Consider the following 25,012-nt stretch of genomic DNA (forward strand, 5'->3'; position numbering starts at 1 on the left):
GTTTCTGATCACCAAGGAAGAGGAACCCAGAAGATCCCAACCGGACTGTTTGAACACATACAGCTTTTGAGTATGAAACTGGGCATAAAATCAACTTGCCTAGAGATTTTGTATAATAAAATGACCTTCCCTTTCCATAAGATCTTCCACTGAATTTTTTTACACTAATTTCCTACAGCTTAACATCAGAAAAAATGGTGGGTTTTGTTTATCTGGGCTGAGAATCCAGAGAAGAGGCAGAGCCTCGGTCTAGTACTCAAAATTTTATTGCTGACTATTGCCAAGCACTTAATTACTACAGTTTGTGATAAGTAGGAAAAAAACAATTACCAGATTGAGGAAAACCTTAGTATGTTTGTTGTGCAACTTCCAGTGAAGCCTTACAATAGCTAAGTTCAAGAAAAGGATCTGGTCTGAAAAAAACCCAAATACTTTCTGGAACACTAAGTATTCACAGTTGACAAATCTGGACGGTGAATGTTACAGCTCTTGGCTATTATTATTAGTTTTATTATTATTCTGTTATGTTCCCGCTGTTGGATTCTAGTTTTAGTCTTTAATAAGTCTTTAATAAAGTCTAAATAGTCTTTAATAAAAATTCATTATTGGTGTGACTATCACTACCCTAACTGAAACCAAGGAAAAACGTGCTTTGGACAGAAGAACTATTTGCTCTGTTGCACACTGGAATGCAACCCAAAATTTCTTAGACGGAAGTTCGAGTTTAAGCAGCACGATCATCCGTCCCGGAGAGCAGTTGGAACTAAATGTGTGCTTACAGCCTCCTATTACCGAAACCTCGCCGTGTTTCAGGCTTTAAGCAAGTGATGTTCTTTTTTTTTTTTTTTTTTTAAATTTGTTCTTCCAAGATCAATTTGTTAATTTAGTTGATATTAATAACCCTTGAGGGAAAGAAAAAAACGCGGGGTGGGAAGGTGGGGAAACCTTTCGCAGCCAGTTCCAGGGGCAAGGGAGAGCTGTGAGATAACGAACGGCGTTCAGAGCGTTACGGCCGGACGAACGAGGGCAAAGGGGATGATGCGCCGGTGCGGTGGGCTCACCCTGGCTCCCGCTGCTTTACCGGTACCAAGACCTGGGACTGCTCCGCACCGCGGCGGGTTCCTGCCGACTCCGAAAACAAATGTGCTGAGGCACGGCCACCGCGGGGCTGGAGACTGGCACTCGCGGGGCGGGGCGGGCTGGGTTCCGCTCCCGAGTGGGGCAGTGCTGCCGGCTGGCCGAGACGGGCGTGTTTCTCCCTTCTTCCCTGCTTCCAGGTACTTGGCTGTGAGTAACCATCCCTTTCGCTGCTTTCCTCGCTCCTCCTGGCCTGTTTACAGGTTTTGGGAGGGGAGGTAAGCAGTGAGTGTCCGTGAGGGCTGGGCGGGGGGCAGCCTGCTATGGCTGCAGGGAGGCGGAGCCCCGGCGGGGCCGGTGGCGCTGGGAGCGGGACCCCGCTGGAGTGACCGCCCGAAACGGGGCTGGCGGGGGCGGGGGGGGGGAAGAGGCCGGTACCGAGCCCTTTGCCTGGAGCCTCATCCCCGGGGAAGGTGTGGCTGCCGCGGGCGACGGCTCCAGGCGGCGGATCGAGCGCAGACGCAGCCCCCGGCTATTCCCAGGTGTGGCAGCGGGTGCCCGACCCTTCCCCTGCCTTCTCTGGGAAATCCCCGCGGAGCGGTGCAGCTTGACGGCCAGGAGGATCCCGAGGTGCCGGGTTCACGCAAGTAGCTGCTGCGTGAAGTTTGTGTGATGCCAGAGGTCCGTAGGGACAAGCAGCGCCCAGGAGTTACTAGAGCTGGTCGCCAGAAGCAGAAAAAGGTTTTTAAAAGTTGGAACCAAGTTTTACAGAAGGTCGCAGAGGGCTAGCGAATCGAGCACAGGGGTACGGGTGATGGCTCAGGAGACCTCGGTGGTGTGGTTTAGGAAGTTATAGCACAGTGAAGGATTTGTTCTTTACTTGCCCTAGTCTCAGAAGCTGTATTTTGTTTGTTTGCTTGTTAGGTTTGGTTTTTTTATTTTTAAAATTTTTTTCCCATGTAATATGCTAGATTGGGCTTGTGACTGAAAGGGACTGGTTTTTTTGTGACCAGTGTAGCTACACAGTAGCCTGGTTCCTCACTGTGTGAAATCTTGCAGCTACGCTGGCCGTAAGCAACGGCGTCTTAAGGACTTTAATGGTTATTAAAACACTGAGATAGCAGGTTGTAATTGAAAACTGCTTTCCTGCAGGTGTGCCACATTTTTCACTGGTTTGTAAACACTTTTATAACTCGAAATTTCTCTCTGGCATGCTATGCTGGCCCTTGATTTTTGCATGTTTTAGGAATATCTATCTGAGCTGCTTAGAGCCATCCTCAAGTATCTGACTATGCTGTGTTATCTGGCAAATTCATTATTCCTTGGGTTTGTTTCTAATGTGTCCTGGTTTTCAGCTAGGATAGAAGCTGTGAGGGGACACAGCCAGGACAGGTGACACAAACCAGCCAAAGGGGTATTCCATACCGTAGGAGTCATGCTCAGCATGTAAAGGGAACTGGCCAGGGAGGAGCGGCGGCTTAGAGTCGGGCTGTGTGTCTGGTCGGGTGAGCAAATTGCATTGCGCATCCCCTGCATTTTTAAATGTTACCTGCTTGTGTGTGTATATATACCTGTGTATATACATAGTGTTTTCAAGTAAGAGCAGCTGGAGTAGTATTGCTCAGAGGTCACTAGGAAAATGTTCTATGATATGTTCCTGCTGAAACATTTTCTGGGATTATTTTTGGAAATTTTAAGCTTGTATTAGTATTTAAAGGGAATGATCCTCTTCCAAGAATTGCTACTGTATAATTTCCCTGTTTCAGAGACTTTGATCTACCTCAGTTTGCTGTTAAATGTCACTTTCTTCACTTAATTTCTGTCCTTTAAAGTTCTTCCTCTATATTACTGAGTAAGGTGTTTTGTCACTAGCATCGAGGTTAATTATTTATTGATTAGTCACTGGATCTTCTCCACTTGCCTTGAAGGCGTACATTCTAAGGACTGTTTGTCTCATCCCACTGGGTGGGTTGTGAGGAAGGTGAATCTTTGTATCCCCCAAAGGTGCGAGTCCCACCTGCAAAGGGAATGAGTCACAGTAATGACTCAATGGAACAATGTAACAGTTTTATTAACAATCTAGCAACTCTGCTGACAACAGATAAAACACTTCCCACGGACAAGTACGGCTGACAACTAGGAAAATTGGTCTGGCAAAGGCAACAACCGGTTTTATAACGCATAAGTTTCTTAAGAGGAAAGGAGAAGAAAAGAAGGACAGAAGGAAAAGAAGAAAAAGAGAGGACAGAACAGGTATCACCTCCACTGGATCCCACAATGTCATCACAGGAATAGCATCTTGGTCCGCAGGTGGTGGGTTGACAACAGCGTGGCACATATGCTTGCCTTTATGCTGTTCTGCCCCTCAGGGACCACCCTCGGGGCAGTAACATGCAGATGTTCTGCACCTGCACAGTCCATTATTCTGGAAAGTTCAGGGGTTCATGTCTGCGCAGTTTGATATTCCAGAGAGTTCTGAAATTGGGTTGGGGGTCTCCTCCGGGGTCCCAGGTGTCTGGCGCGTGCCCAGAACAGCCACTGGAAAGTTACCAGAGGTAGGGGGAGGCAGCTCACCGCCCCACCTCCGCAGCGCCTGTGCCACCCCACACACCTCCGCAGCACCTGCGGCTGCCAGGAGCTGTTTGAGACAAAGCAGGGTCCTTGTGACTCTTCAGCACTCTTTGACACCATCCCGTGAGAAAAAACAGGGTGTTTATGGCCTTTCAACAGTCTCTGATGCTGTTGTTGCTATTTTCCTCTTCTTTTGCTGTCCTGGTAAACTGTCCCTATCCCAATCCATGAGGTTTTACGTTCGTCTTCCCATTCTCCTTCCCATCCTGCTGGAAGAGGGAGAGGTGAGCAAGCAGCCACCTGGTGCTCAGCTGCCAACTGGGGCTGAACCATGACAGTCCTTGTTGGAGCCCAACATGGGGCACGAAGGGCTGAGATAACGACAGATCTGACCAGAGAGTGTTAAAGCAAAGTTGTTATATGCATTTATTATATTAGTTAAACAGTCACTGGTCACAATGGTGTTTTATTTGTTCACATGGCTGTGGTATGTAAACCCTGACTTGCTGTATGTATTCCCTGCGGTGCTGTTTATCACTTCTGGGAGAAAAGTCAGGATTCTCATTTTGTTGTACTGTGCACTATCGACTTATGATAGGATAACATCACAGCTCATGAGGCTAAGCTGGTATTTGTATGTGGAGTTGCTGTCATGCCCGTATCTTGGACAACATCTCTTGGAATCGATTAATAATCGCATCCAATCTATGGGGAAGATGGGGGGGTGGGAATGATACTTTCTCCTGCTCTTTCACCTTCCCTTTTCCCTTCAGGCTGGTTACAACAGCTTTTGACAATTTTTAATATCTTTGAGATGTTCAAGCCAGCCAGCATAATCTTATTGCTATGTCTCTTGAATGGGCTTCAAGTCTTGTTTAGAGTTACAAAAAATTGTTTTAAGAATACCACCCAGAGATCTTCCCCGAGGCTGAATGGTCATAGGTGGCACGGCATGTGGGAGAATATTCCCATCCACAAGCTGATTCATCGGCTGGAGGGTCAGGGAGTGATCAGCAGAACCTGCTCACCCTTTAACAGTCCCACATGGCCAGTGCAGAAATCCAATGGAGAGTGGAGACTGACAGTTGACTGTCGTGGCCTGAATGAAGTCACGCTGCTCATGAGTGCTGCTGTGCCAGGTGTGCTGGAACTTCAATATGAATTAGAGTCAAAGGCAGCCAGGCAGTACACCACAGTCAATATGGTGAATGTATTTTTCTCAACCTCTTTGGTGGCAGAGTGCAGGCCACAGTTTGCTTTCACTTGGAGGAGCATCCAATGCACCTGGAACTGACTGCCCCAGGGGTGGAAACAGCCCCACCATTTGCCGTGGAGTGATCCAGACTGCACTGGAACAGGGTGAAGCTCCAGAGCACCTGGAGTACCTTGATGACATCATCGTATGGGTCAGCCTAGCAGAAGTCATCTCTGAGAAAGGGAAGTCCAAATCCTTCTGAAAGCTGTTTTCACCATACAACAAGGTAAGGTCAAGGGACCTGCACAGGAGATCTAGTTTTTAGGAATAAAATGGCAAGATGGGCATCGTCAGATCCCAGTGGATGTGATTAACAAAATAGCAGCCGTGTCTCCCCCAACAAGCAAAAAGGAAACTCAAGCTTTCTTAGGCGTTGTGGGCTTCTGGAGGATGCATCTTCCATATGACAGTCTGATCGTAAGCCCTGTCTACCAGGTGACCTGGAAGCAGAACGATTTCAAGTGGGGCCCTGAGCAACGACAAGCCTTTGAACAAATTAAACGGGAAACAGTTCATGCAGTAGCCCTTGGGCCAGTCTGAGCAGGACCAGATGTAAAAAATGTGCTGTATGCTGCAGCCGGGAAGAGTGGCCCTACCTGGAGTCTCTGGCAGAAAGCACCAGGGGAGACTTGAGGTCAACCCCTGGGGTTTTGGAGTCGGGGATAGCGAGGATCCGAGGCTGCTACGCTCCAACTTAAAAAGAGATACTGGGAGCCTATGAAGGGGTTTAAGCCATTTTGGAAGTGGTTGGTACTGAAGCCCAGCTCCCTCTGGCACCCTGACTGCTGGTGCTGGGCTGGGTGTTCAAAGGGAGGGCCCCCTCTACACACCATACAGCTGATACTACGTGGAGTAAGTGGGTCGCACTGATCACACAGCGGGCTCAAATAGGAAACCCCAGTCGTCCAGGAATTCTGGAAGTGATCATGGACTGGCCGGAAGGCAAAGATTTTGGAATGTCACCAGCGGAGGAGGTGACACGTGCTGAAGAGGCCCCACTGCCTAATAAACTGCCAGAAAATGAGAAGCACTGTGCCCTGCTCACTGATGAGCCCTGTCACATTGTGGGAAAGCATCGGAGGTGGAAGGCCGCTGTATGGAGTCCTACACGATGAGTTGCAGAAGGAGAAGGTGCATCGAGCCAGTTTATAGAGGTGAAAGCCATCCAGCTGGCTTTAGACATTGCCGAAAGAGAAAAGTGTCCAGTGCTCTGTCTCCATACTGACTCATGGATGGTGGCCGATGCCCTGTGGGGGTGGTTGCATCAACGGGAGCAGAGCAACTGGCAGTGCAGAGGCAAACCCATGTGGGCTGCCCCACTGTGGCAAGACATTGCTGCCTGGCTAGAGAAGCTGGTTGTAGAAGTTTGTCATGTAGATGCCCACCTACCCAAGAGTTGAGATGTGTACCTCAAGGGGATTTGATTAACTTTGATGAAACTGAGCAAAATGCATCAATGATGGAACTAGAACTGGCTTCAGCAACTGGCGTTCAGCAACTCCCTTGAAATCGACTTCTTCAACCTGCAGAATGTGGGCGTGGACTGCATCAGATACACCAGCCATGAGCTCCAGATGCAGCATGCAACAATCCAACAGCACACACCATCTCTCCTGCCCTGAGATACTCTTATGGCAGATGGAGCCTGAAGACATGGACTAAATGAACTCAGCTGACATTTTAGAGTGATGGCCCATGGACTAAGGGAATGATATCTCTGTGTGTGTGTATACACACACACATATATATCTCAAAGACAGGGAAAGTGGTGGTGATTAATTGGAAAGTGTAGGATCTGAACGTGTCGTACATGGTATAGAATAAGGGGTGGATAATGTCCTGGTTTCCGGCTGGGATAGAGTTAATTTTCACCAGAAGCTGGGATGGGACGCAGCCAGGACAGGTGACCCAAACTAGCCAGAGGGGTATTCCATACCACACCACACCACTGTCATGCTCAGTATACGCGGGGTCTCCAGGATGGGCTGTGTGTCTGATCGAGTGAGCAAATTGCATTGTGTATCACCTGCTTTGTACGTTCTAAGTACTGTTCTTGCTATTTCCTCTCCCTGGCTGTTCCAGTAAACTGTCCCTATCCCAACTCATGAGGTTTTGCCTTTGTCTTCCGATTCTCCTCCCCACCCCACCGGGTGAGAGGGGTGAGCAAGTGGCTGCGTGATGCTCAGCTGATGGCTGGGGCTGAACCACGACCTAATGGTTTCTTGTTTCTTTTTTTTACACATAAGAACTTGGTCTGTATTCATGCTTGGTAACTGTGGCGTTATATCAGGAGTTGTTTTAGCACAATGTGTTTAAAATTTAAAGGCAGGCTACTGGTTGTGTGCATATGTGTTGTATGCACAAGTTTGCTGGGAATTTGTTTCTTAAATAGATTTCTTTCTTTTCTCTTTCTAATTCATTTATTTATTCATCAGTCCTCCTTTTTTAAGCTGTATGACAACACAGAAAATGCTTTACAGTTGATTCTATCTTCTATTTTTTGCATGTTGTGAAAATCTTTAAAAAGTTGGGCTTTGCTTGTGTTCTTGACAGAAGACACTCTCTCAAGAAGCATCAGCTAGTTTTGCAGACACTGGCAAAAAACCTCAGGCGTGGGTGATGTGTTACAGAGGTATTTTATGTGAAATAATGTTTCTATTGAAATCTAACACCAGCTTCAGTTCCAGGCAGGTCTACAATTCAGTTGTTAATGGTTGCACCCCGGAGGGGGTGGAAGATGATCTGTTACTGAGTCATGCATCTCTCCTTACCTTTCCTCAGGTGAAGCAGATTTTCCTTTCCAAAATGACTCTCCGAGCTCTGATTTTGTGTCTGGCTTGTGCTGGGTTTGGAAAGGCAAATGGTAAGTTGAATTTCCTGAAATCTGCCTGGAAATGACTGGGGATCTGATTTCTGTTTCCTGAGGTTTCAACAGTCAGAGTAAGAGGCAAAAACAGGTGAAATACAGATTGCCGGTGCCATTTGACGTAGGTTTGGTAGCTGAGGCATAGACACAGAGCTGGCAGATGTGATGCAAGGCCTTCTGGAGCAGCATTTGGAGGTGCGAGGGACACGCAGCTTCCCATGTCTATGACGACACTGGACACCGTTGTTCACCTGAGTTCACAGCTTCCCATAAGGCATTCTCCCCTTGGGAATAAACCTCTCTTTTTCTTTGCCTCCCTCTCAAATGCACTGCAAACTCTGAACCTACGTAGTCCAGAAATTCTCTTTAGCTCATTTTGCTGCTCAGTTCTCTGAGACTGGCTTGATGTGCACTTCCTTAGTGCATTCAATCTTCCTCTGGCTTTTAGGAAACAAAAATTGTGTCTTTGCCGAGAATGGGAAGCCATGAGCTGATTTAATAAAACTGAAGTGGGAAGTCTGCAAGGATGGGTACAGAAATAAAGTATGTCTTTTTCTTTTAAACAGTTTAGAAGAAAGCCAGAGCCTCAGCCAATGTAAATCAACATAACTTCATTGATTTCTAGGAGGATGCAGGAGAAGGATATTGGTGGGGGAAAACCATAGAAACAATATGTTTTTGATGGAATTGTTGTGTCTGTGGGTAAGCCAGGCCTTAGAATTAGCATTAAGCTTCTGAATATATGTGATATCTGCCCATTTCACTATTTCATGTCATTGCAGTGGTTCCGCAGGCTAAACAGAGAAATGTGACGGTAGGCCACAATGTGACTCTCAGCTGTACCCTGACAGAACCCCAGGATGTTCTGCAAGTGACATGGCAAAAGAACTCTGGAAAATCACACTATGATAATATAGCTACGTACAGTATCGCAAAAGGATTAAAGATTCATGAGCCCTATCAAGACCGAATGAATTTCACAAGTCTGGTACTCAATGAGACAAGCATCACTTTCTGGGACACTAGAATGGAAGATTCAGGTTGCTACACGTGCCTCTTCAATGTTTTCCCTTTGGGCTCCTTCTCAGGACGTACCTGTCTGAACGTCTTTGGTGAGGTTCTCTGCACGGATATGTCTCTAGTGGAAAAAGAGGTGTTTTCTCACCCACAGTGTTTCCTTGAGCGGTCTCAGGAGCTGCAGTGGTAGGAGAATCCCTCAATGGAACATAGTGTAGAAACGGAGCATTACTGCTGTCAACAAGACTCTGTGGGGTCATATTCAAGCCTGTTGTGGTGGTTTTGGCTCTGGGCTGTCCTTGTTTGTTATTCTGTGAGTAGCAGCTAAAAAGCAAGCAGTGGGATCTTTCTGTGTAAGCCCCCCGAGCAGTCCCAGCATGGAACTTGAGCAAACGAACATTGCCTGTTGCAGTTTCCTCTTGGTCCCAGGTGCAACCCCAGTGCTGTGAGCTGCTGTGCTGAACCCTAACATTGGCATGGAACTAGCAGATAGGAGAACAGCTTGGCCTGAGAAATTGTTTTACTTTAACAGATTATCTTAAAACCTGGGATTTCAGGTTGAGTGAAACCTTTGGGGTATATAATGTCAGTATAAGGGAAAGAGTACTGAATCATGGGGGAGAACCTGACCCAATGAACTCTTCTTGCATTCCTGTGCTGTGGGGCTCAGTGTGAACGCAGTAAGCTTTGCTCTGATTGGTAACGGTTAAACTGCTATTACTTCTTATGGCCAGGCGCTCATTGTGGTGATGGGTTGTCTCATTTGTGTGTTGGAAGGTCTCAATGCGTCGGTCCACTACAAAATTTCCGAAGGTCATTTGATCGCCATCTGTAATGCTGTTGGCCTCCCAGAGCCCACTGTCACCTGGAGCAACTTGTTCAATTCTACTCCTAAACAGGAGACAGTCAAGCACATCAATGGGATGGTGTCCATCACCAGTAAACTGGAGATCTACAACACTCAGAACATCGCTTCGCAGGACTTGACCTGCAGAATAAGCAATGCAAATGAAAAAATAGAATTGCCTGTGAAAATGAAAGGAGGTAGGTGAATGATAGACGCTACTTGATAGTGTTCTTGGCCTTTGTGTTTTGCAGTAGCATGCTTGGATAGGAATCCGCTGGGAAGAGGAGGGACTGAAATATGTATGTGCCAAATAAGAAGAAAGGAAATCCTACTTTACATTTGTTGCCAACTTTGAGATGATAACATTTTTGGAGCCCTCTCCAAGAGGGGGGAAAAAAGCCAAACTAGTCAGCTAGGGAGCTATGGGTTTCAGAGGCACCGTGTGTTTTGCAGCAAGTTGAACTTCAGTTTTCACACAGGCCTTCATAGTCTCTTTAAAAATCCATAGATAGGTATAAAAATTTGTTGCATGATACCTATCTAGATGAAGTGAAAACTCTGTGGGTTGCTCAATCAACACTGAAGTGGAAGTGTTGAAGTTAATAACAAACTATCTCTGAACAACAATTAATGAAACATTTCAGTTAACTGTACCAAAACATGTAGTAAGTTTAACCTGTGTATGGTGTTTTAGTTTCTCTGATGTTTTTGTGAAGATACACGTGCATTATAGTAATGGTCAGGGAGGAACAGTATTTTCAGGCAGACAGGAAGGTGATCAGTTGAAGATACTTACATTAGCTTTAGGGGGAAATCTTAAATACATCAATGTAACATCTGAATGCCTTGTAGTACTAATTTATTTCTTCTTCCAACGTCCTGTTCTGCTGGAAGGACTTTCACTCCACTTCTATAAAGGAGAAATAGAAACTTTGAAAGCTGAAGTACCATTCTCAGTTCACACAGGAACATAGACTTAGGTAATTTAAAATTCACATGCCTCCAAATCCAGAGCCTTACAAGGAAGACCACTTGGAAATTAGGAAGACGGGAAAAGCAGTTTGGGATTGTGGGTTAATTCCCAAATTGTGTGCTCAGGAAGCGATTGTTATTAGGAATAGTAGTAAAGAGTATGATCTGACTTTTAATATCTTTTCTCTAAAAGTTCAAAAGCAAATTAATTCTTAATTCTGAGTGACTGACACTAATTGAAAAAGCATAATAAATCTTTTTGTCCTGTCTCCAATGCAATATTCTTTTGTTTTGGCCTTTTAAAAAAGGAAATGTGTATCTCAGAAAGCAGGAAACTAGGACTGTTGTTATTCCTTGCTAGGAGACTGAAAAAATCAGCTAATAGAAGATTGTTAAAAAAATAAGCTATTTTAGAGAAAGAGAAATTCAAATGAATAGTTCAACCTAGCTTTGTTAAAAGACACGGTAGTTTTGGCTTGGTTCAAATAAATTCTAATTCAGAAGGTTTTCCAGCTAACATCAGTGAGCACTGAAATGAGCTTTCATATTATCATTTCAATTAATGGTAGTCAAATGAAATGGCTAATGTCTAATCAGGGAGGGACATTTATGCTCAGATGTCAGGCAGAGCTACTTGCAGTCATCAAAACATAACTTCTTGTCTTTTCTGAAAGTTAATTTAGCCTTTTTGACAGTGATAAGTTTTTAACCATAAAAGAAATAATTTACAAACCCCCTCAAATTCTGAATGAATAAAAAAGCTTTTCAGAAAGTGTCATGACTTGTATAGTTCTGCTTATGTACGCGTGCCAACTACTGTATCAGGTATGGGAATGAGAGTTTTCTTTGCCATGGATGAACATAAGCACATCTTTTCTTCACAAAGTATTTTCTGTGGACAAGTAGATTTGTCTTTGAACATACACACATTCTCTTTTGAGCAATTGCTGCTTTCATGTAGCTTTGCAATAACTTTCACAATCTCAATGAGGAACCATTGTCATTAATCAGATGTCCTCTTGGCTCTTTTTCCTATATAAACTAGCTTACTTTGGTGTATTTTTCATTGTTTTGTTTTCACAGAAGAGGGATCTTCGTGGCTTTGGCTGGTGATTATTGTGGTGATTTTAGTTGTCATCATAGTTCTGATTCTGATCATGCTGCGCTGGAGGAAGACGATATGCAGGAGGGGTTGAAGCGGTGAGTCATTGATGCATGGAAACCAACAGTTTTCCTATAGCCCATAATCAGGTCTGGTCACCTGCAGAGAAGAATGAGACTTCGTTGAGGTACCATTAGGGGGTATGAGACTGTCATATTGGACAAGTAAACTTCATAATAACGTGTTTACAGTTATTAGAGGTTGGCTCAGTTGCATGTAATTTTAAGAGCTGTTTTTCCACTGATACTGTCAAGGGACAATACAAGACTACAAATTGTGAGGAGAGGATCCAAGCAGAGCAGGATGTGCTGCTCGTTGTTTGCTTTCAGGCAGAAGTCTCAGCAGAAGTAATTCCTTGGTCTTCCACATTTTCATGGAGGGCCACAAAAATGATAAGTGTAAGTATGCTTAGAGAATTTTTGGCAGTAGAGGTATGCTGGAGAGAAACCTGCTCATGCAGAGCGACTTGCCCTCAAGAGAAGGGCTTTCTTCTGGCCACAGCATCCTCTTTGTATTTTTAAGACAAACAGCGTAATATGATGATATGCTCTCAAACTTGGCACATGAGTCTGCTTCCTGATGATGAATTAAGGAGAAGTTGCAGTCAGTGTAATGTCCTTGTATGTGTCATGACCTGATTATGGATCAACTCAACTTTCTAGTCTTAATTACTGATAAGAAAATAAAAAGAAAAAAATCAGAGGAGGGCGGAGGCCTTTAGACTTCAGATATCACAGAAATTTGATGGTCATTGGTAGTTTCACTTTTGCTTAACTAGATCAAAATGCTGCGTCTGGCTTTAAATCCTACTAATATGTTTAGAAACACCAGCACACATTAACTCAGTTCCTGAATATTTAGATTCTTGCTTCATGATGATAATGTGATATAAGGTAAAGAAGTTTTTCCAGGAGTATTAGACCTGTCTATTGTGAATTTAGACCTACAGCATCTACTGTTAAGAGGAGTTGATCCAGTAAATCTGCTACTGCCACAGACACAAAATTCTTCACTGAGAAGAAAGAGAAATGAACACTTCTTACACCCCAAATATAACTTCTTAATTGTAAAGTGTATGTGAGCTTTCCATTGATCTTATAAACAATTCAGAAGAGAGAAATTCTGTTGAATTTTCAGACCAACTTGGAAGTTAAGGGGCAAGGAGTTGGTTCTTAATTATTTTTTTTCAAAGAATCAGAAGCAAAAAGGTCAAATGCTCATGTCCTGGTTTCGGCAGGGATAGAGTTAATTTTCTTCCTAGCAGCTGGTGTAGTGCTGTGTTTTGGATTTAGGATGAGAATAACACACTGATGAGTTGATAACACACTGATGATTTTAGTTGTTGCCAAGCAGTCAAGGACTTTTCAGCTTCTCGTACTGGCCTGGAAATGAGAAGGTGGAGGGGTGACTAAGAAGCTGGGAGGGGACGCAGCAGGACAGCTGACCCAAACTGGCCAAAGGGATATCCCATACCATACAATGTCATGTTGCATATATAAGTGGGGGGTGGGCCGGGAGACAGAGTGGCTTGGGAACCTGCTGAGCATCAGCTTTGAGTGGTGAGAAATTTTGCTGTTCATCACTTGTTTTGTGTATTCTTTATTATTATTAATCATCATCATCATCATCTTCCTTTTTTGTCCTATTAAGTTGTCTTTATCTCAACCCATGAGGGTTTTGTTTTGTTTTGGGGGTTTTTGCTGGTTATTTTCCTTTTCCATTTTCAATTCTCTCCCCTGTCCCACTGGGAGCAGGGAGGGGACTGAGCGAACGGCTGTGTAGTTATTTTAGCTGCCTGCCGGGTTAAACCATGACAGCTCAACAGGAAGTTGTATGTATATTTATTCTAGAACAACCAACTGAGCTTTTACAAAGCAAACCTTGAAGGAGAGACCTTGAGGCAGAGGTGACCTGGCAGAGGTCTGAGATTACCTGCTAGTGAGGATCAGAGAGTGACCAGGCAAAGAGAGCACTAAAAAGTGCAGGTGCTGCCTTGCAGAGTTTCAAAGTCCCTTCGTTGCATGCCAGATGAGGAGAACTCCACTGGGATGCTGTGACTGTGCTGGTGCCTGAAGCAGGAGCAGGGTTGGTCAGTGAAAGACCGCTTGACAAGACTACACTGTTCGTGTTTAGACTAGGCTGAGGGTGTTAACATGCCTCCTGGCATGATTCTGGTCCTTGGATGTTAGCAGTTCCCCAGGCAACGCCTGCATGTGGTTCCAGCAATAGCTTGTAACGGGACCATCCCCAGCAGGCAGCACGGTCAGCTTCACAGCAGGTTTCCTATGCCCTACACCACCTGCTAGGTGTCAGGCTTTGAACCCTCAAGCCATTTCACGTGTCCTTGTGCTATGTCACGGGTCAGGCAAGACACGGTTTCTTGCTGCAGAGACACTGCTGTGATGTACAGCAACAGAGCCTACATGTTATTTTGGAAACTTTGAGCATAGACCCCTCCTCCCACCTTGTCAGGTAAGCATAAGACACAGAAAAGCATAATATGTTTAAAGTGAAAGCACTGAGCCCCTTCTTCCTTAGCTAATGGCTCAGACCTTGAAGCCCCCCTGTGTCAGCAAGAGAAGTGGGGTCTCATGCCCTGCTGCCTGGGGAGGACATATGGATTCCTGGCCCCACGTGTGTGCCAGCGTGTCACAGGCTTGAGACTTCACGTAAATACCTGCTCACCAGGGCAGAGGGGGTAAATTTGTTATATAAGAGTTTATTAACAAAAGCCAGATTTGGGGGACTTCAGTGGTTGTTGAACAACAATTTAAATCCCATTTATCATGGGTTTTGATTAACTGTGATGCCAGGATGTGACTTCTGCAGTGGGCTTGTAAGTTGTTCAGTCTCTGTTCTTTTAATGTAGTCAAGTTTTTATCAGTCTTAGTCTGTATCTTTTCAGTTGGTTTTGGTCATGAGGTTGGAAGATGTAATGCTCTGACCTGGATTTTTTTTGCATAAAGGCAGCATTGCCTTATCCAGAGTAATTTTGACCAGCTACTCCTATTCCTTCACACAGTGACCAGCTTAAGGAAATGTGTAGTCCATCTTCCTAATGTACATATGTTTCCCTGAAAGACTCATTAGTTAGTTTGTTGTAAAACTCCAATACTGGTGCGGTTTGATCACTCTGTCACCATCTGATTATTATTATTTTTTCTCAATGCCCTTTTCTGCCTGTTGCTAAATGTTACTTGCATTTTACCTTGTATATAATTTCACTGTCGCTTTCCCAGCCAAATCCTTAGAATGCTAAGAATACCAGTGGAGCTACAATAATTTTTAACACTGTGTTTAGAATGCATTACTACTCCACAAATACCACTTTGTAATGAGGAGATCCCCTACGCCTCCCTAGTTTCCCTCTAAGGAGCACACTGTGGACCCTAGTCTGTTTTTGTGATGATTTGTTTTTCCCTCGTTCATCTGTGAAATCTGTTTATGCTCTTTAAAGCACTGGATGCCGTTGATCCACCCAAAAGAGAATAACGTCTTGCAGAAAGCCCTTTACTGGTTTTATCCTCTGTTATCCCCAGATTGTGCTGGAATGAGGAGCAGTGCCTACGTACATATTTCTGGATGCACTTTTTGTAACAGCACAATAGAGAGCTAATAGCACTGGCAGGAGGACACCAATGTCTGTTGGAAGCTATTTTCTGGGGTTTCAATACTTCTTTTCATTCTGCACTAGATAACAAGCAAAGCCTTTCCAGTCTTGACAAGATGCCTGGTTTTTAAAGTAAAACAATGGCTTTTTATCTGGGTGGCTGGGGATCCTTCTCATCAAATTTTCTTCTCTTCTGTTTCTACTGTTGAGAGTAAGCTTGGTTTTTACTTTGCTTTTTTTGTTGTTGTTTCCCTCCTCCCTGTGGCAGACGCTTGGGATTCAGCTGAAGAGCTGGGGCTCAAAGTCGATGTCCCATCCCTCAGGCATTTGCCTTATGCACCACTTAGAGCATACATATATTTTGGTTCTCCCAAAAAAATCCCAAGCGAAGCGTCTTTGCAGGGTTTGCCAAAAGGTCACTTATTTGGAAACAAACTGCGCAGCCTTTGTGGGGAGAGCTGCCGCAAAAGCTTTGGAAAGCTCGTATCTTCATCCGCTGCCAAGCAGGGAGGGAAATCGTAGCCGTGCCTGTCGCTCGATGCAGCACGATGAGCAGGCTGCAATGAATCACCAGACATAACTTCGCCTGTGCTAGAGGTTTCTTAGTGTTACTCTTCTGGTAAAAAGTTACACCTTTTCCTACCTGGCTCAACTAATAGAGCTTAGCTGCAGACCATACCAGCATAAAGCAGTCCAGTTAACAAGCCAGGTGCCAAGTTTTCCTATAATACGTAGGTATCAGAAACCTAAATTTTTGTGGCCAAAGATGTCCTAAAAGATTGGGAAATATGGAAGTCTTGTGCAGGAGATTCCAGTTATTTGGGAAACTTTACAAGAACAAGTACTTGTACACACTTTCCATTGCTTAGTTTATAGTAAATATAAGAATTGTTTCTGGAAGAGTGATTATAGCAGTATCCTCTAGTGTTTATTCAGTTTAGGGGAGGCTGTGTTTCTAAGCTTTGGCTTAAAAATTATGGCAGTTCTTATGTTTTCCAGTATGACTTAGCTTATTTCTTCAGTGGATTTGCTTTGACCTACAACTCTGTTTTTCTTAATAGTGAGAGAGTGAGTAGTTGGGAACAACGTAGCAGCAGGTTGGGTTGAGGAGACTTTTAAAAATAATTTTTGCTGAAGTGACAGCTAAATACCAGCCTTTCAGATGATAAACTGAGGACATAACTCCTTCTTTCATGAAGCAGATGGATGTAACGCACCCTGCTTGCAGAGGAACGTGTCTCTGGCCATCGTGTCCCAGCTGGGGCGGCTCATTTTAGAATCACCTTGGTGGCCTCTCAAGTACGTCTTTATCATCAGTAGGAGATTATATTTGTCTTATTTTGAATTTCCTAAAATAGCAAAAATATGCAGTGGTATAAGTGAAAGCAGTTTTTCTTGCAACAGCGTCATTCCTTTGACTTTCTTAACGCTACACAAAAAAACCCCCAACCCTAAAAACCACAGCGTAAAAACATTGTAGCCAAACAGACCTAAACAGAGTTAATGAGGGAAGAAAACAAACAAACAAGCACAACCAAACAAACCCTACAAAAATAGCAGTCAGGCTGCCCATCAGGTTTCCCACAGACGTAAATATTTCACAATCCAAATGAGGATGTTTCCTGGATTTAACCACACGCTGCTTCCAGACAACTCCCGTTCCCTGGTAAGTCACTTAATTTTCTGTTCACAGAAACATGCCTGGCAGCACCTTCCAGTCTGCATCATATATATGTTTAGATAGACCATGGGCACTCTTTCCAAGCTTTCCACGATTTGGCGCTACCTGTGTTCATTGCGAAGGACAGGGACGGCTGGCGCTTGCTTTGTTTTCCCACCGTGTTTTCCCCCAGCACATTTTGCTGGGGAACGCATGCTCCTCGTCCTTGCTTTCTGTTTCAAAGAGGGGCTGGGAGAGGGAGCGGTGGAGGAGGAAGGAGGGGAAGGCATGTGGATTAATTTAGGTCTCGTGGGGCATGGCTGGGTTTTTGTCTGGAGGGATGAAATAAATCCTGTTTGCTGACAACAGCTGTAGGAAACATCTCGGAGCTCGTCCTGCCCATCTGAAGGAGAGGTGTCAAAGTTTAGGCTGCTGAAATGAAGCCCTTTCCTTGCGAACAGGGAGGCCTTTACTATGTGTGATTAACACAGTTTCTATCCTGTGCATCATATCTGTGCTTGTGTGTTGTTATGAACTAATTTTCCAGTCCTTCATTCGCCTTTTCATTCCGACAATAGGGCTTTGTATATAACCAGAAAATAAAACGTCTGGCAGATGAAAGGGAGTTAAAAATAGCACTCCTGTGATATATGAGTAGTTGCCTCACTGTTTCAATTTTTCTTTTTTTTTTTTTTTTCCTTGGTAAGAATTATTTATGTGCTCATTTCCAAAATGTTTTTCCTTTGAAAAATACTTTGGCTGTATGCAGGGTTATTAGCTAAGGAGTTGGAAGCCTTTTTCTTACTCTTCTACACAAAAAATAAGGATGCCATATATTTTATTATTTTCTTCAAAGCCACATAATGGTAGTGTCAAAATTGGGTCTCAGACATCAGAATGACATTCTGAAATATCAAACTATTTATATATTCAATAAATATGCTTATTTGTGTATTACCAAACCCAGGAAATTTGGTTTGCTTTTCACAGGTTATAAATCCATTTAGGGTTTTGTGTATTCCCTATCTCACTGTCATATTCTGAATTCTGCAGTGTGTGGTTTCTGTAATTGAAAAACTATTTGGTTTAGTAGTGGGTACATAGTAAGTTTTTTAAAATCCACCTAATATTGTCTTCAGATCAACTTTTTTCAAAATCTGAAATATTGTTTGGACAGGTGTTGATGGTCATAGTTTAATGAAAACTAAGAACAATGTAAGAACTTTGATTCATTTGATATTGTATTAGTAGTAAATGGAGAATGCCTTTTTCTTTTTTTTCCTCTCTTTTTTTTTTCAAGAAATCATTCCTATTGTATAAAAATAGATTAATATTTATCGTGAAAATTTGGCATGTCACATTCCATGTCTCTTGTTTGGAAATGCTTTTTTTTTTTTTTCTATTCCCCACCCTCCCCCCGGTTTAAATATGCAGTAAAGCTTTGTACTCAGCTGCCAGTTCCACGCGTTCAGAAAGGGATGTTACAATTGTCTGCTTACTCTGAAGTTACCTTATTAAATTTTCGGGAGATGCAAGCAAACGAATCCCAAGCCGTGCTTAGGTTTAAGCAGGGGGCGAGGTTACGGGTCGCGCTGCGCAGCTGTGGCCCAGATGGCTGTGGTCAGCTTAAGGGCTGGCTGTCGGCGCTGCTGCGGCATCCCCGCTGCTCCAGCGTTTACCTGAAGCCGATCTTTCCAAATTTCCACCGTGCGTGTTATGCTAGGCTGTGCAAACTTCATCCCCATGTGCGTGTAGATCTCCTCCAGGTTTCTGAGGAGGGCTGGCTGCTGTTTAAAGTGACGGGAAAGCAAAGGGCAGAATAACCAGCGAGCTGGCCAAAGGCACGCCGCGCGCGTCCCCGGGGAGTGCTCCAAATACCGGTGGGGCAAAGGCTGGGACTCTTTCTTTTTTTTTTTTTTTTTTTTTTTTTTAACTGCGTCTCTTCAGCCCATTGTCTGTAGGCACTGTAATTAGAGCTGTAGAGTGATTTAGAATAATTTTAGGGTGGGAAGACAATCTTTGGGGAGGGGGAGACAAAAAAAAATCTAGCAGTCGCCTTTCATAGAGTACTGTAAGCTGGACTGATTTTTAAATCTTGGTGACTGAAATCACCAGGCAAGATGCTTTGATTTAAATTGGCCAATGTAATTCTGTTTTCTCCTTCTCTGTTTTCATTAGTTTACATACAAATAAATGTTTGTTGTTGTGGTTGTACTGTAATAACTGCAGGTTTTCCTTCAGCGATCATAAACCTAAATTCACATGTTACTTGGTATCTTGCATAATATAAACTACCTGGGGTTTAAAACATCTTTTTCAATAGTGTAATTCCCTCTACAGTGGTAATGTCTTTTGGCAGCTACTGCAGAGTAGGAGCACTTGGCTTCCTCCCAAGGCGAAATGGCTTGTAAGCCAGCACCTGCCCTTCTGCTGGCAGTAAATGGCTTTGAACGGGCATGGGTGAGCTGGGTAGTTTATCCCCACCCAAGGAGAAAATGCTGTTGCATAGTGTGTAGCATAATGTTTTCCGAAGTGTGGTTTTCAGGCTTTCTTATAAATATGCTCCCAAAAGAATTTCTGTTGCTTAAGTGGGAAAGGGGAGGAAAAAAATATTTATTTATTTTTTTTTTCCATCAGCTTTAAGACTATTCTTCCTTTGATCCTAACAAAATAATGAGGGGGCTGAACATCCCTCAGAGTGTCTCTTCAGATGTTTTCAGTGTGTGGCAAGCTGAATGGAGTGAGCACTGACTGCTGGGAGCGCTGCTGCCTGTGGCTCTGCAGGCATCCTCTGCGGTGCTCGGGGCAAGCGGTGCTGGGCTCAGGCATTCTGGGTTTAGGCACACATCCTTCTATGTAATGATACTTCTGTGGCGGGTGTGCGTCTGTGCTGTTAAAGATAATGTAGCTTCTTAAATTTAAGGCAAAGTATCATCTGTAGTGAACAAAAGAAGCAAGAGGGAACACAGGCTGGAGCTCGTTTTGTTGTGTTTTAGGAAGATGTGTGACTCGTACAGCAGGGAAGGTCCTACGGTTGTTCACCAAAGGGCAGTTTTGTGACTGTTTCTCCACACTTTCCTCATTGTGCATTTCTCCCCGCCCTGCTCCAATGGCAACCACGCTGCTCAGCAAGACCTGAGGCAGCAACAAAATGGCCACGATTCATCCTTTTTCCTGTTTTTCCTTTGTTTTCTAGGAACCTAGAGGATTTCCATTCACCTACCAGATCACTGCAGCCCAACAGCCTGAAGTCAACATTACAACCAGTGACTTGACTGGCTGGAAAGAAAAGCAATCAAAGGGAAATATGTCACATACACTACCCTATCTAGATGCCAAGTTGATCACTGAAAAGACCAGTCCAATATTTGTTATCCCATCTAGATGTTTAATCATAAAAAATAGGACTAGAGGGACCACTTAGCTCCTTTGCTGCCAGGCAAAATCTACTTTGCTCATTCTGCTCTTGAAACTGCTAGTGTGCAAAATATATTTGCCTTCTTCCAGCTGAGTTTTGAAAATGTCCACAGATGAAGGCTCTGCAAGCTCTCTGGGGATCCTCTTCAGTAACTGCTGGGAGATACTGAATGCCTTCTTTGCTTCAGTCTTTACTGCTTAGGCCAGTCCTCAGGAATCCCAGATCTCAAAGATAGGAGAGAAAGTCTAGAGAAAGGAAGACCTTCCCTTGGTTGAGGAGGGTAGGGTTAGAGAACATTCAGGCAAACTTGACATCCACAAATCCATGGGCCCTGATAGGATGCACCCACAAGTGCTCAGGGAGCTGGCAGATGTTATTGCTATGCCATTCTCCATCATCTTTGAAAGATCATGGAGAACAGGACAGATAGGTGCCTGAGGACTGAAAGAAAGCCAGTGCCACTCCAGCCTTCAAAAAGGGCAAGAAGGAGGACCCAGAAAACTACAGACCAGTCAGCCTCACCTCCATCCCTGGAAAGGTGATTGAACAGCTCATTCTGGGGGTCATCTCTAAGCATGTGGAGGGAAAGAAGGTTACCAGGGGTGGTCAGCATGGATTCACCAAGGGGAAATCCTGCCTGACCAGTCTGGTAGCCTTCTATGACAGCATGACTGGCTGGGTGGATGAGGGGAGAGCAGTAGATGTCTACCTTGACTTCAGTAAGGCTTTTGACACTGTCTCCCATAACATCCTCAAGCTTAGGAAGTGCAGGTTAGATGAGTGGACGATGCAGTGTGGCTTGAGAACTGGCTGAATGGCAGAGCCCAGAAGGTTGTGGTAAGCGGTGCAGAGTCTAGTTGGAGGGCTGTAGCTAGCGGTGTGCCCCAGGGGTCAGTACGGGGTACAGTCTTATTCAACATATTCATCAGTGACCTGGATGAGGGGACAGAGTGTACCCTCACCAAGTTTGCTGACCATACAAAACTGGGAGGAGCAGCTGACACACCAGAAGGCTGCACTGCCATTCAGCGAGACCTGGGCAGGCTGGAGCGTCGGGCAGAGAGGAACCTAATGAAATTCAACAAGGACAAGTGTAAGGTCCTGCACCTAGGGAGAAATAACCCCAAGCGCCAGTAGAGGTTAGAGGTTGACCTGCTGGGAAGCAGTTCTCTGGAGAAGGACCTGGGACTCGTGGTGGGCAACAAGTTATCCATAAGCCAGCGACGTGCTCTTGTGGCCAAGGCAGCCAATGGTATCCTGAGGTGCATTAAGAAGAGCATGGCTAGCAGGTCAAGGGAGGTTTATCCTCCCCCTCTACTCTGCCCTGGTGAGGCCACATCTGGAGGAGTATGGTGTCCAGTTCTGGGCTCCCCAGTTCAAGAAAGACAAGGAACTACTGGAGAGAGTCCAGTGGAGGGCTACAAGGGTGATTAAGGACTGGTGCCTCTCTCTTATGAGGAAAGGCTGAGAGAGCTGTGTCTGTTTAGCCTGGAGAAGAGAAGACTGAGAGGGGATCTCATCAATGCTTATAAATATCCAAAGGATGGATGTCAAGGTGATAGGGTCAGACTCTTTTCAGTGGTGCCCAGCGACAGGACAAGAGGCAACAGGCACAAACTGGAACACAGGAAGTTCCTTCTGAACATGAGGAAAAACTTTTTCACTGTGAGGGTGACCGAGCACTGGGACAGGCTGCCCAGAGAGGTTGTGGAGTCTCCTTCTCTGGAGATATTCAAAACCAGCCTGGATGTGATCCTGTGCAACCTGCTCTGGGTGATCCTGCTCTAGCAGGGGGGTTGGACTAGATGATCTCTAGAGGTCCCTTCCAACCCCTACCAATCTCTGATTCCAGTGCCTAATTTTTATTGCAGTAAAGAGCTGTTTAACTTTTACCAACATCCGTCTACAGTTTCACTTGCAGCAACTCTGCATTCATTGCCCTCTTGCTTGCACCTGTTTTTCCTTCTCTTTTTCCAGCTGATCTGACTCATTTTCCTCAGTGAATGGGTGAACGTGCCAATGACTGTATTGCTTAACTCTCTCTGGAGAGACCTGCTGGATTCAAAACCACAGGACTCAAACCATACCACATCTGCCAAAATTATTGGAGAAGAGCAATAGGGCTCCAAGCAGGTGACGGATTAGAGGGAGTAGCAGCCACACTTAGGAAAGAAGAGTTACAAGTAATTTATTTTATTTGGCTTTTCTTTTTAATCCTGGGGTGTTTTTTTTAATATGTAAGAAAGGAGGAGATGGAAGCAAACAGTGGTGGAAGTACTGTCATCTCCATCTTTCCTTTCTGTTTTGCTGTCATTCTCTCTCTCTCTCTTCCCCCCCCCCCCCCCCCGAAACAACTCTGTTAATATTCCAGCCTAGCCTTTTCTTATCTGTCAAAATGCATGGACTAGGTTTGTCGATAGTTCTCATGGTCATCTTTTGCACTGTTCAGAATAGTGTCCCCTGTCTTTATCCTCTTTTTTGGTTGTGTCTTTTTAAACACAGACAAATAGCTCTGCTGGCCAAAAGCCATTAGTCCATACTTGGACCTTGTGTGGGATGTTACACCCTGAGCTAACTATCATGTGTCCCTGCTGTGAATGTAATGGCATCAGTGGAGAATTTTACAGAGGCAGAATTTACTGCTTTGTCATAGTTTTGGTAGCAAAGAGAAACACTGCACCGCTCTTGGGCTGGGACCTAACTGCTCCTGCCCCAGGTAAGGATCGGAGCCCCTCTCCTCCCCACCGCCCCCGGTTGCTCCTCGCTGCCTGCCCAAGCCCAGTGACCGGGCTGTTTCCAGGCTGCCTGTCCCCGCTGCTTGCTGTGCACAGGCAGCAGGCTGCTCCTGAGAGCGGAGCGCTCCGGGGCATCGCCTTGCAGCACCTCGTCGTACTTGCGGGGGGTCGGAGCCTCGCCAGGGCTCCGTGCCTGCTTCATAGGGTGAAGGTTGCTAAAAACAAGCCTACCTCTGGGCATACGGACTTCGTGGCCCATTTTACTGGCAGAATAGACAAACAGGAGGACTGCAGGGGGTCCTCTGTTGATTTTTATTCTGCTGACAAGTGCTAATGTTTAAGGTGTTTCTCAGTCTTCCTTCTGTCTGAATGTTTGTCATCGTATCGAGATGACTACCAGTATCCTCTTGTCTTTTGGGGACAAGTAGCATTTGTTTGTGCATCTGAAATATTCCATCTTACTGTGTACCATTTTGGATTGTGCTTTGTATGATGTATGTTTACAAACTGTCAATCTAAAAAAATCAAGATTTAGCAGATACAAGACTTATGACTCAGTGTTCAGAACCGATATTTTGTTGGTTCCAGAGCGGTGGCCTCTCCAGAGTCTGGCAAAAAGTTGTGTGGGGGGTGTATGTCCGCATGTATTATTGAGGGCGTGAAGGCTGACATTTGCCGTTACTATTGTAGGTGCAATTCGAATTATTTATTTATATATTTCACTTTTTCTAATTAAGAAAAAAAAGTCTGATCCAGCCAAAACACCAACTAGTCTTCTTCCCCCGCCCCCCCCAGCTCTGCTTGTTTGGGATACCAGAAACACTTCATTGCAAGTTGGGCTTTTTTGTAGCTTTGATTTACACTTTGCTTCCTTTCTGTACAGGAAGTGGCACTTCAAGGGGTTTTTAAGGTATTTGGAGTTTTTCTTTTGTTTGGCTCTTTTTTTTTTTTTTAAACTTTTGAGATAAATTTATAGAAGTATTTTTGACTACAGCAGCTGTGGTTTACTTCCAATTTGAAAATAACCTCAGTCAAACAAAAAATTGTATTTTATATTTTTAGAGCTATTGTGTGTGTCATGTTCGTTGCTTAATTACTCTTTGTCTGAAGTTACATGCTCTACTGATGTATTGACTGTCCTGTTTTCTGTATTTGCCTTTGCTGAAAAGAAACTAAATAAAGCGACTTTGAACATAAGGCCACATGATTCCCTTCACTTGTAGCACACTGCTTGTGAGCTTTTATAAATCGATGAGGTAAGCATCATGCATGAGTTCAAAGTGCATGAATAATTCCTTTGGGAAAAGCAGTAGTGACCTGGTGTATTCTTTAAGACATATGACCTTTTGAGGTGAATTGTGAAACCACAATAATTTTTGTTTGTCGTGGCATCAGCTGGCACTTTTTTTCGTAACAGATGTGATAGTGAGAAACTTGGATCTAGTTAAAAGGACGTGGCAATGCTGCCATCTCCCAAAAGGAGCTGAGTGCCATGGGATTATGTCCTAGGTCTTGCAATACCATTGAAAGGCAGCAGTTTATTGCTTGTCTGAGCTCTACCAGTAGAATAGAATAGAATAGAATAGAATAGAATAGAATAGAATAGAATAGAATAGAATAGAATAGAATAGGCAGTGATTTCCAGAGGTTTTGGGACTGCAACATAAACTCCCACTCTTGATTTTTTCAGAGAAACAAATGGTTGCCACTGATGACTTCTGAAGAACTTCATACTAGATGCTGGTCAGAAGTGCAAGTCTCGTTGCTGATGTACCTCACCCTAAGGGATACGAGTCAGTAGTTTCTTCTCCTGGGAATTTGG

The 25,012-nt window shown here is 44.4% G+C and overlaps 1 protein-coding gene across 7 annotated transcripts; it reads left to right on the forward strand.

Moving 5' to 3' along the window:
* The first annotated feature begins 1,017 nt into the window (after window positions 1–1,017).
* Window positions 1,018–24,384, forward strand: LOC129200959 (OX-2 membrane glycoprotein-like). 7 transcript variants are annotated; one of them, XM_054812228.1, is made up of 6 exons: window positions 1,018–1,277; window positions 7,685–7,766; window positions 8,552–8,881; window positions 9,564–9,830; window positions 11,689–11,805; window positions 20,234–24,384. In XM_054812228.1, the coding sequence occupies exons 2-5, from the start codon at window positions 7,709–7,711 to the stop codon at window positions 11,799–11,801; spliced, it is 768 nt and encodes a 255-aa protein (XP_054668203.1). In that variant the 5' UTR covers window positions 1,018–1,277; window positions 7,685–7,708; the 3' UTR covers window positions 11,802–11,805; window positions 20,234–24,384. The 7 variants fall into 7 exon arrangements, with proteins under 7 accessions (XP_054668203.1, XP_054668195.1, XP_054668210.1 ...); XM_054812220.1 differs by lacking the exon at window positions 1,018–1,277 and adding an exon at window positions 1,288–1,355; XM_054812235.1 differs by lacking the exon at window positions 1,018–1,277 and adding an exon at window positions 1,515–1,707.
* The last annotated feature ends 628 nt before the right edge of the window (window positions 24,385–25,012 follow it).

The sequence above is a fragment of the Grus americana genome, chromosome 1 (assembly GCF_028858705.1).
Source record: "Grus americana isolate bGruAme1 chromosome 1, bGruAme1.mat, whole genome shotgun sequence".
Lineage (NCBI taxonomy): Eukaryota > Metazoa > Chordata > Aves > Gruiformes > Gruidae > Grus > Grus americana.

What these genes read in the sequence shown, in the direction of transcription:
- LOC129200959 (XM_054812211.1), top strand. Translation starts at nt 1,750, where the DNA reads ATGCCAGAGGTCCGTAGGGACAAGCAGCGCCCAGGAGTTACTAGAGCT. An exon ending in TGGGTTTGGAAAGGCAAATG is followed by an intron (nt 7,767 to 8,551) that starts GTAAGTTGAATT and finishes ATGTCATTGCAG; the next exon opens with TGGTTCCGCAGGCTAAACAG. An exon ending in GCCTGTGAAAATGAAAGGAG is followed by an intron (nt 9,831 to 11,688) that starts GTAGGTGAATGA and finishes TTGTTTTCACAG; the next exon opens with AAGAGGGATCTTCGTGGCTT.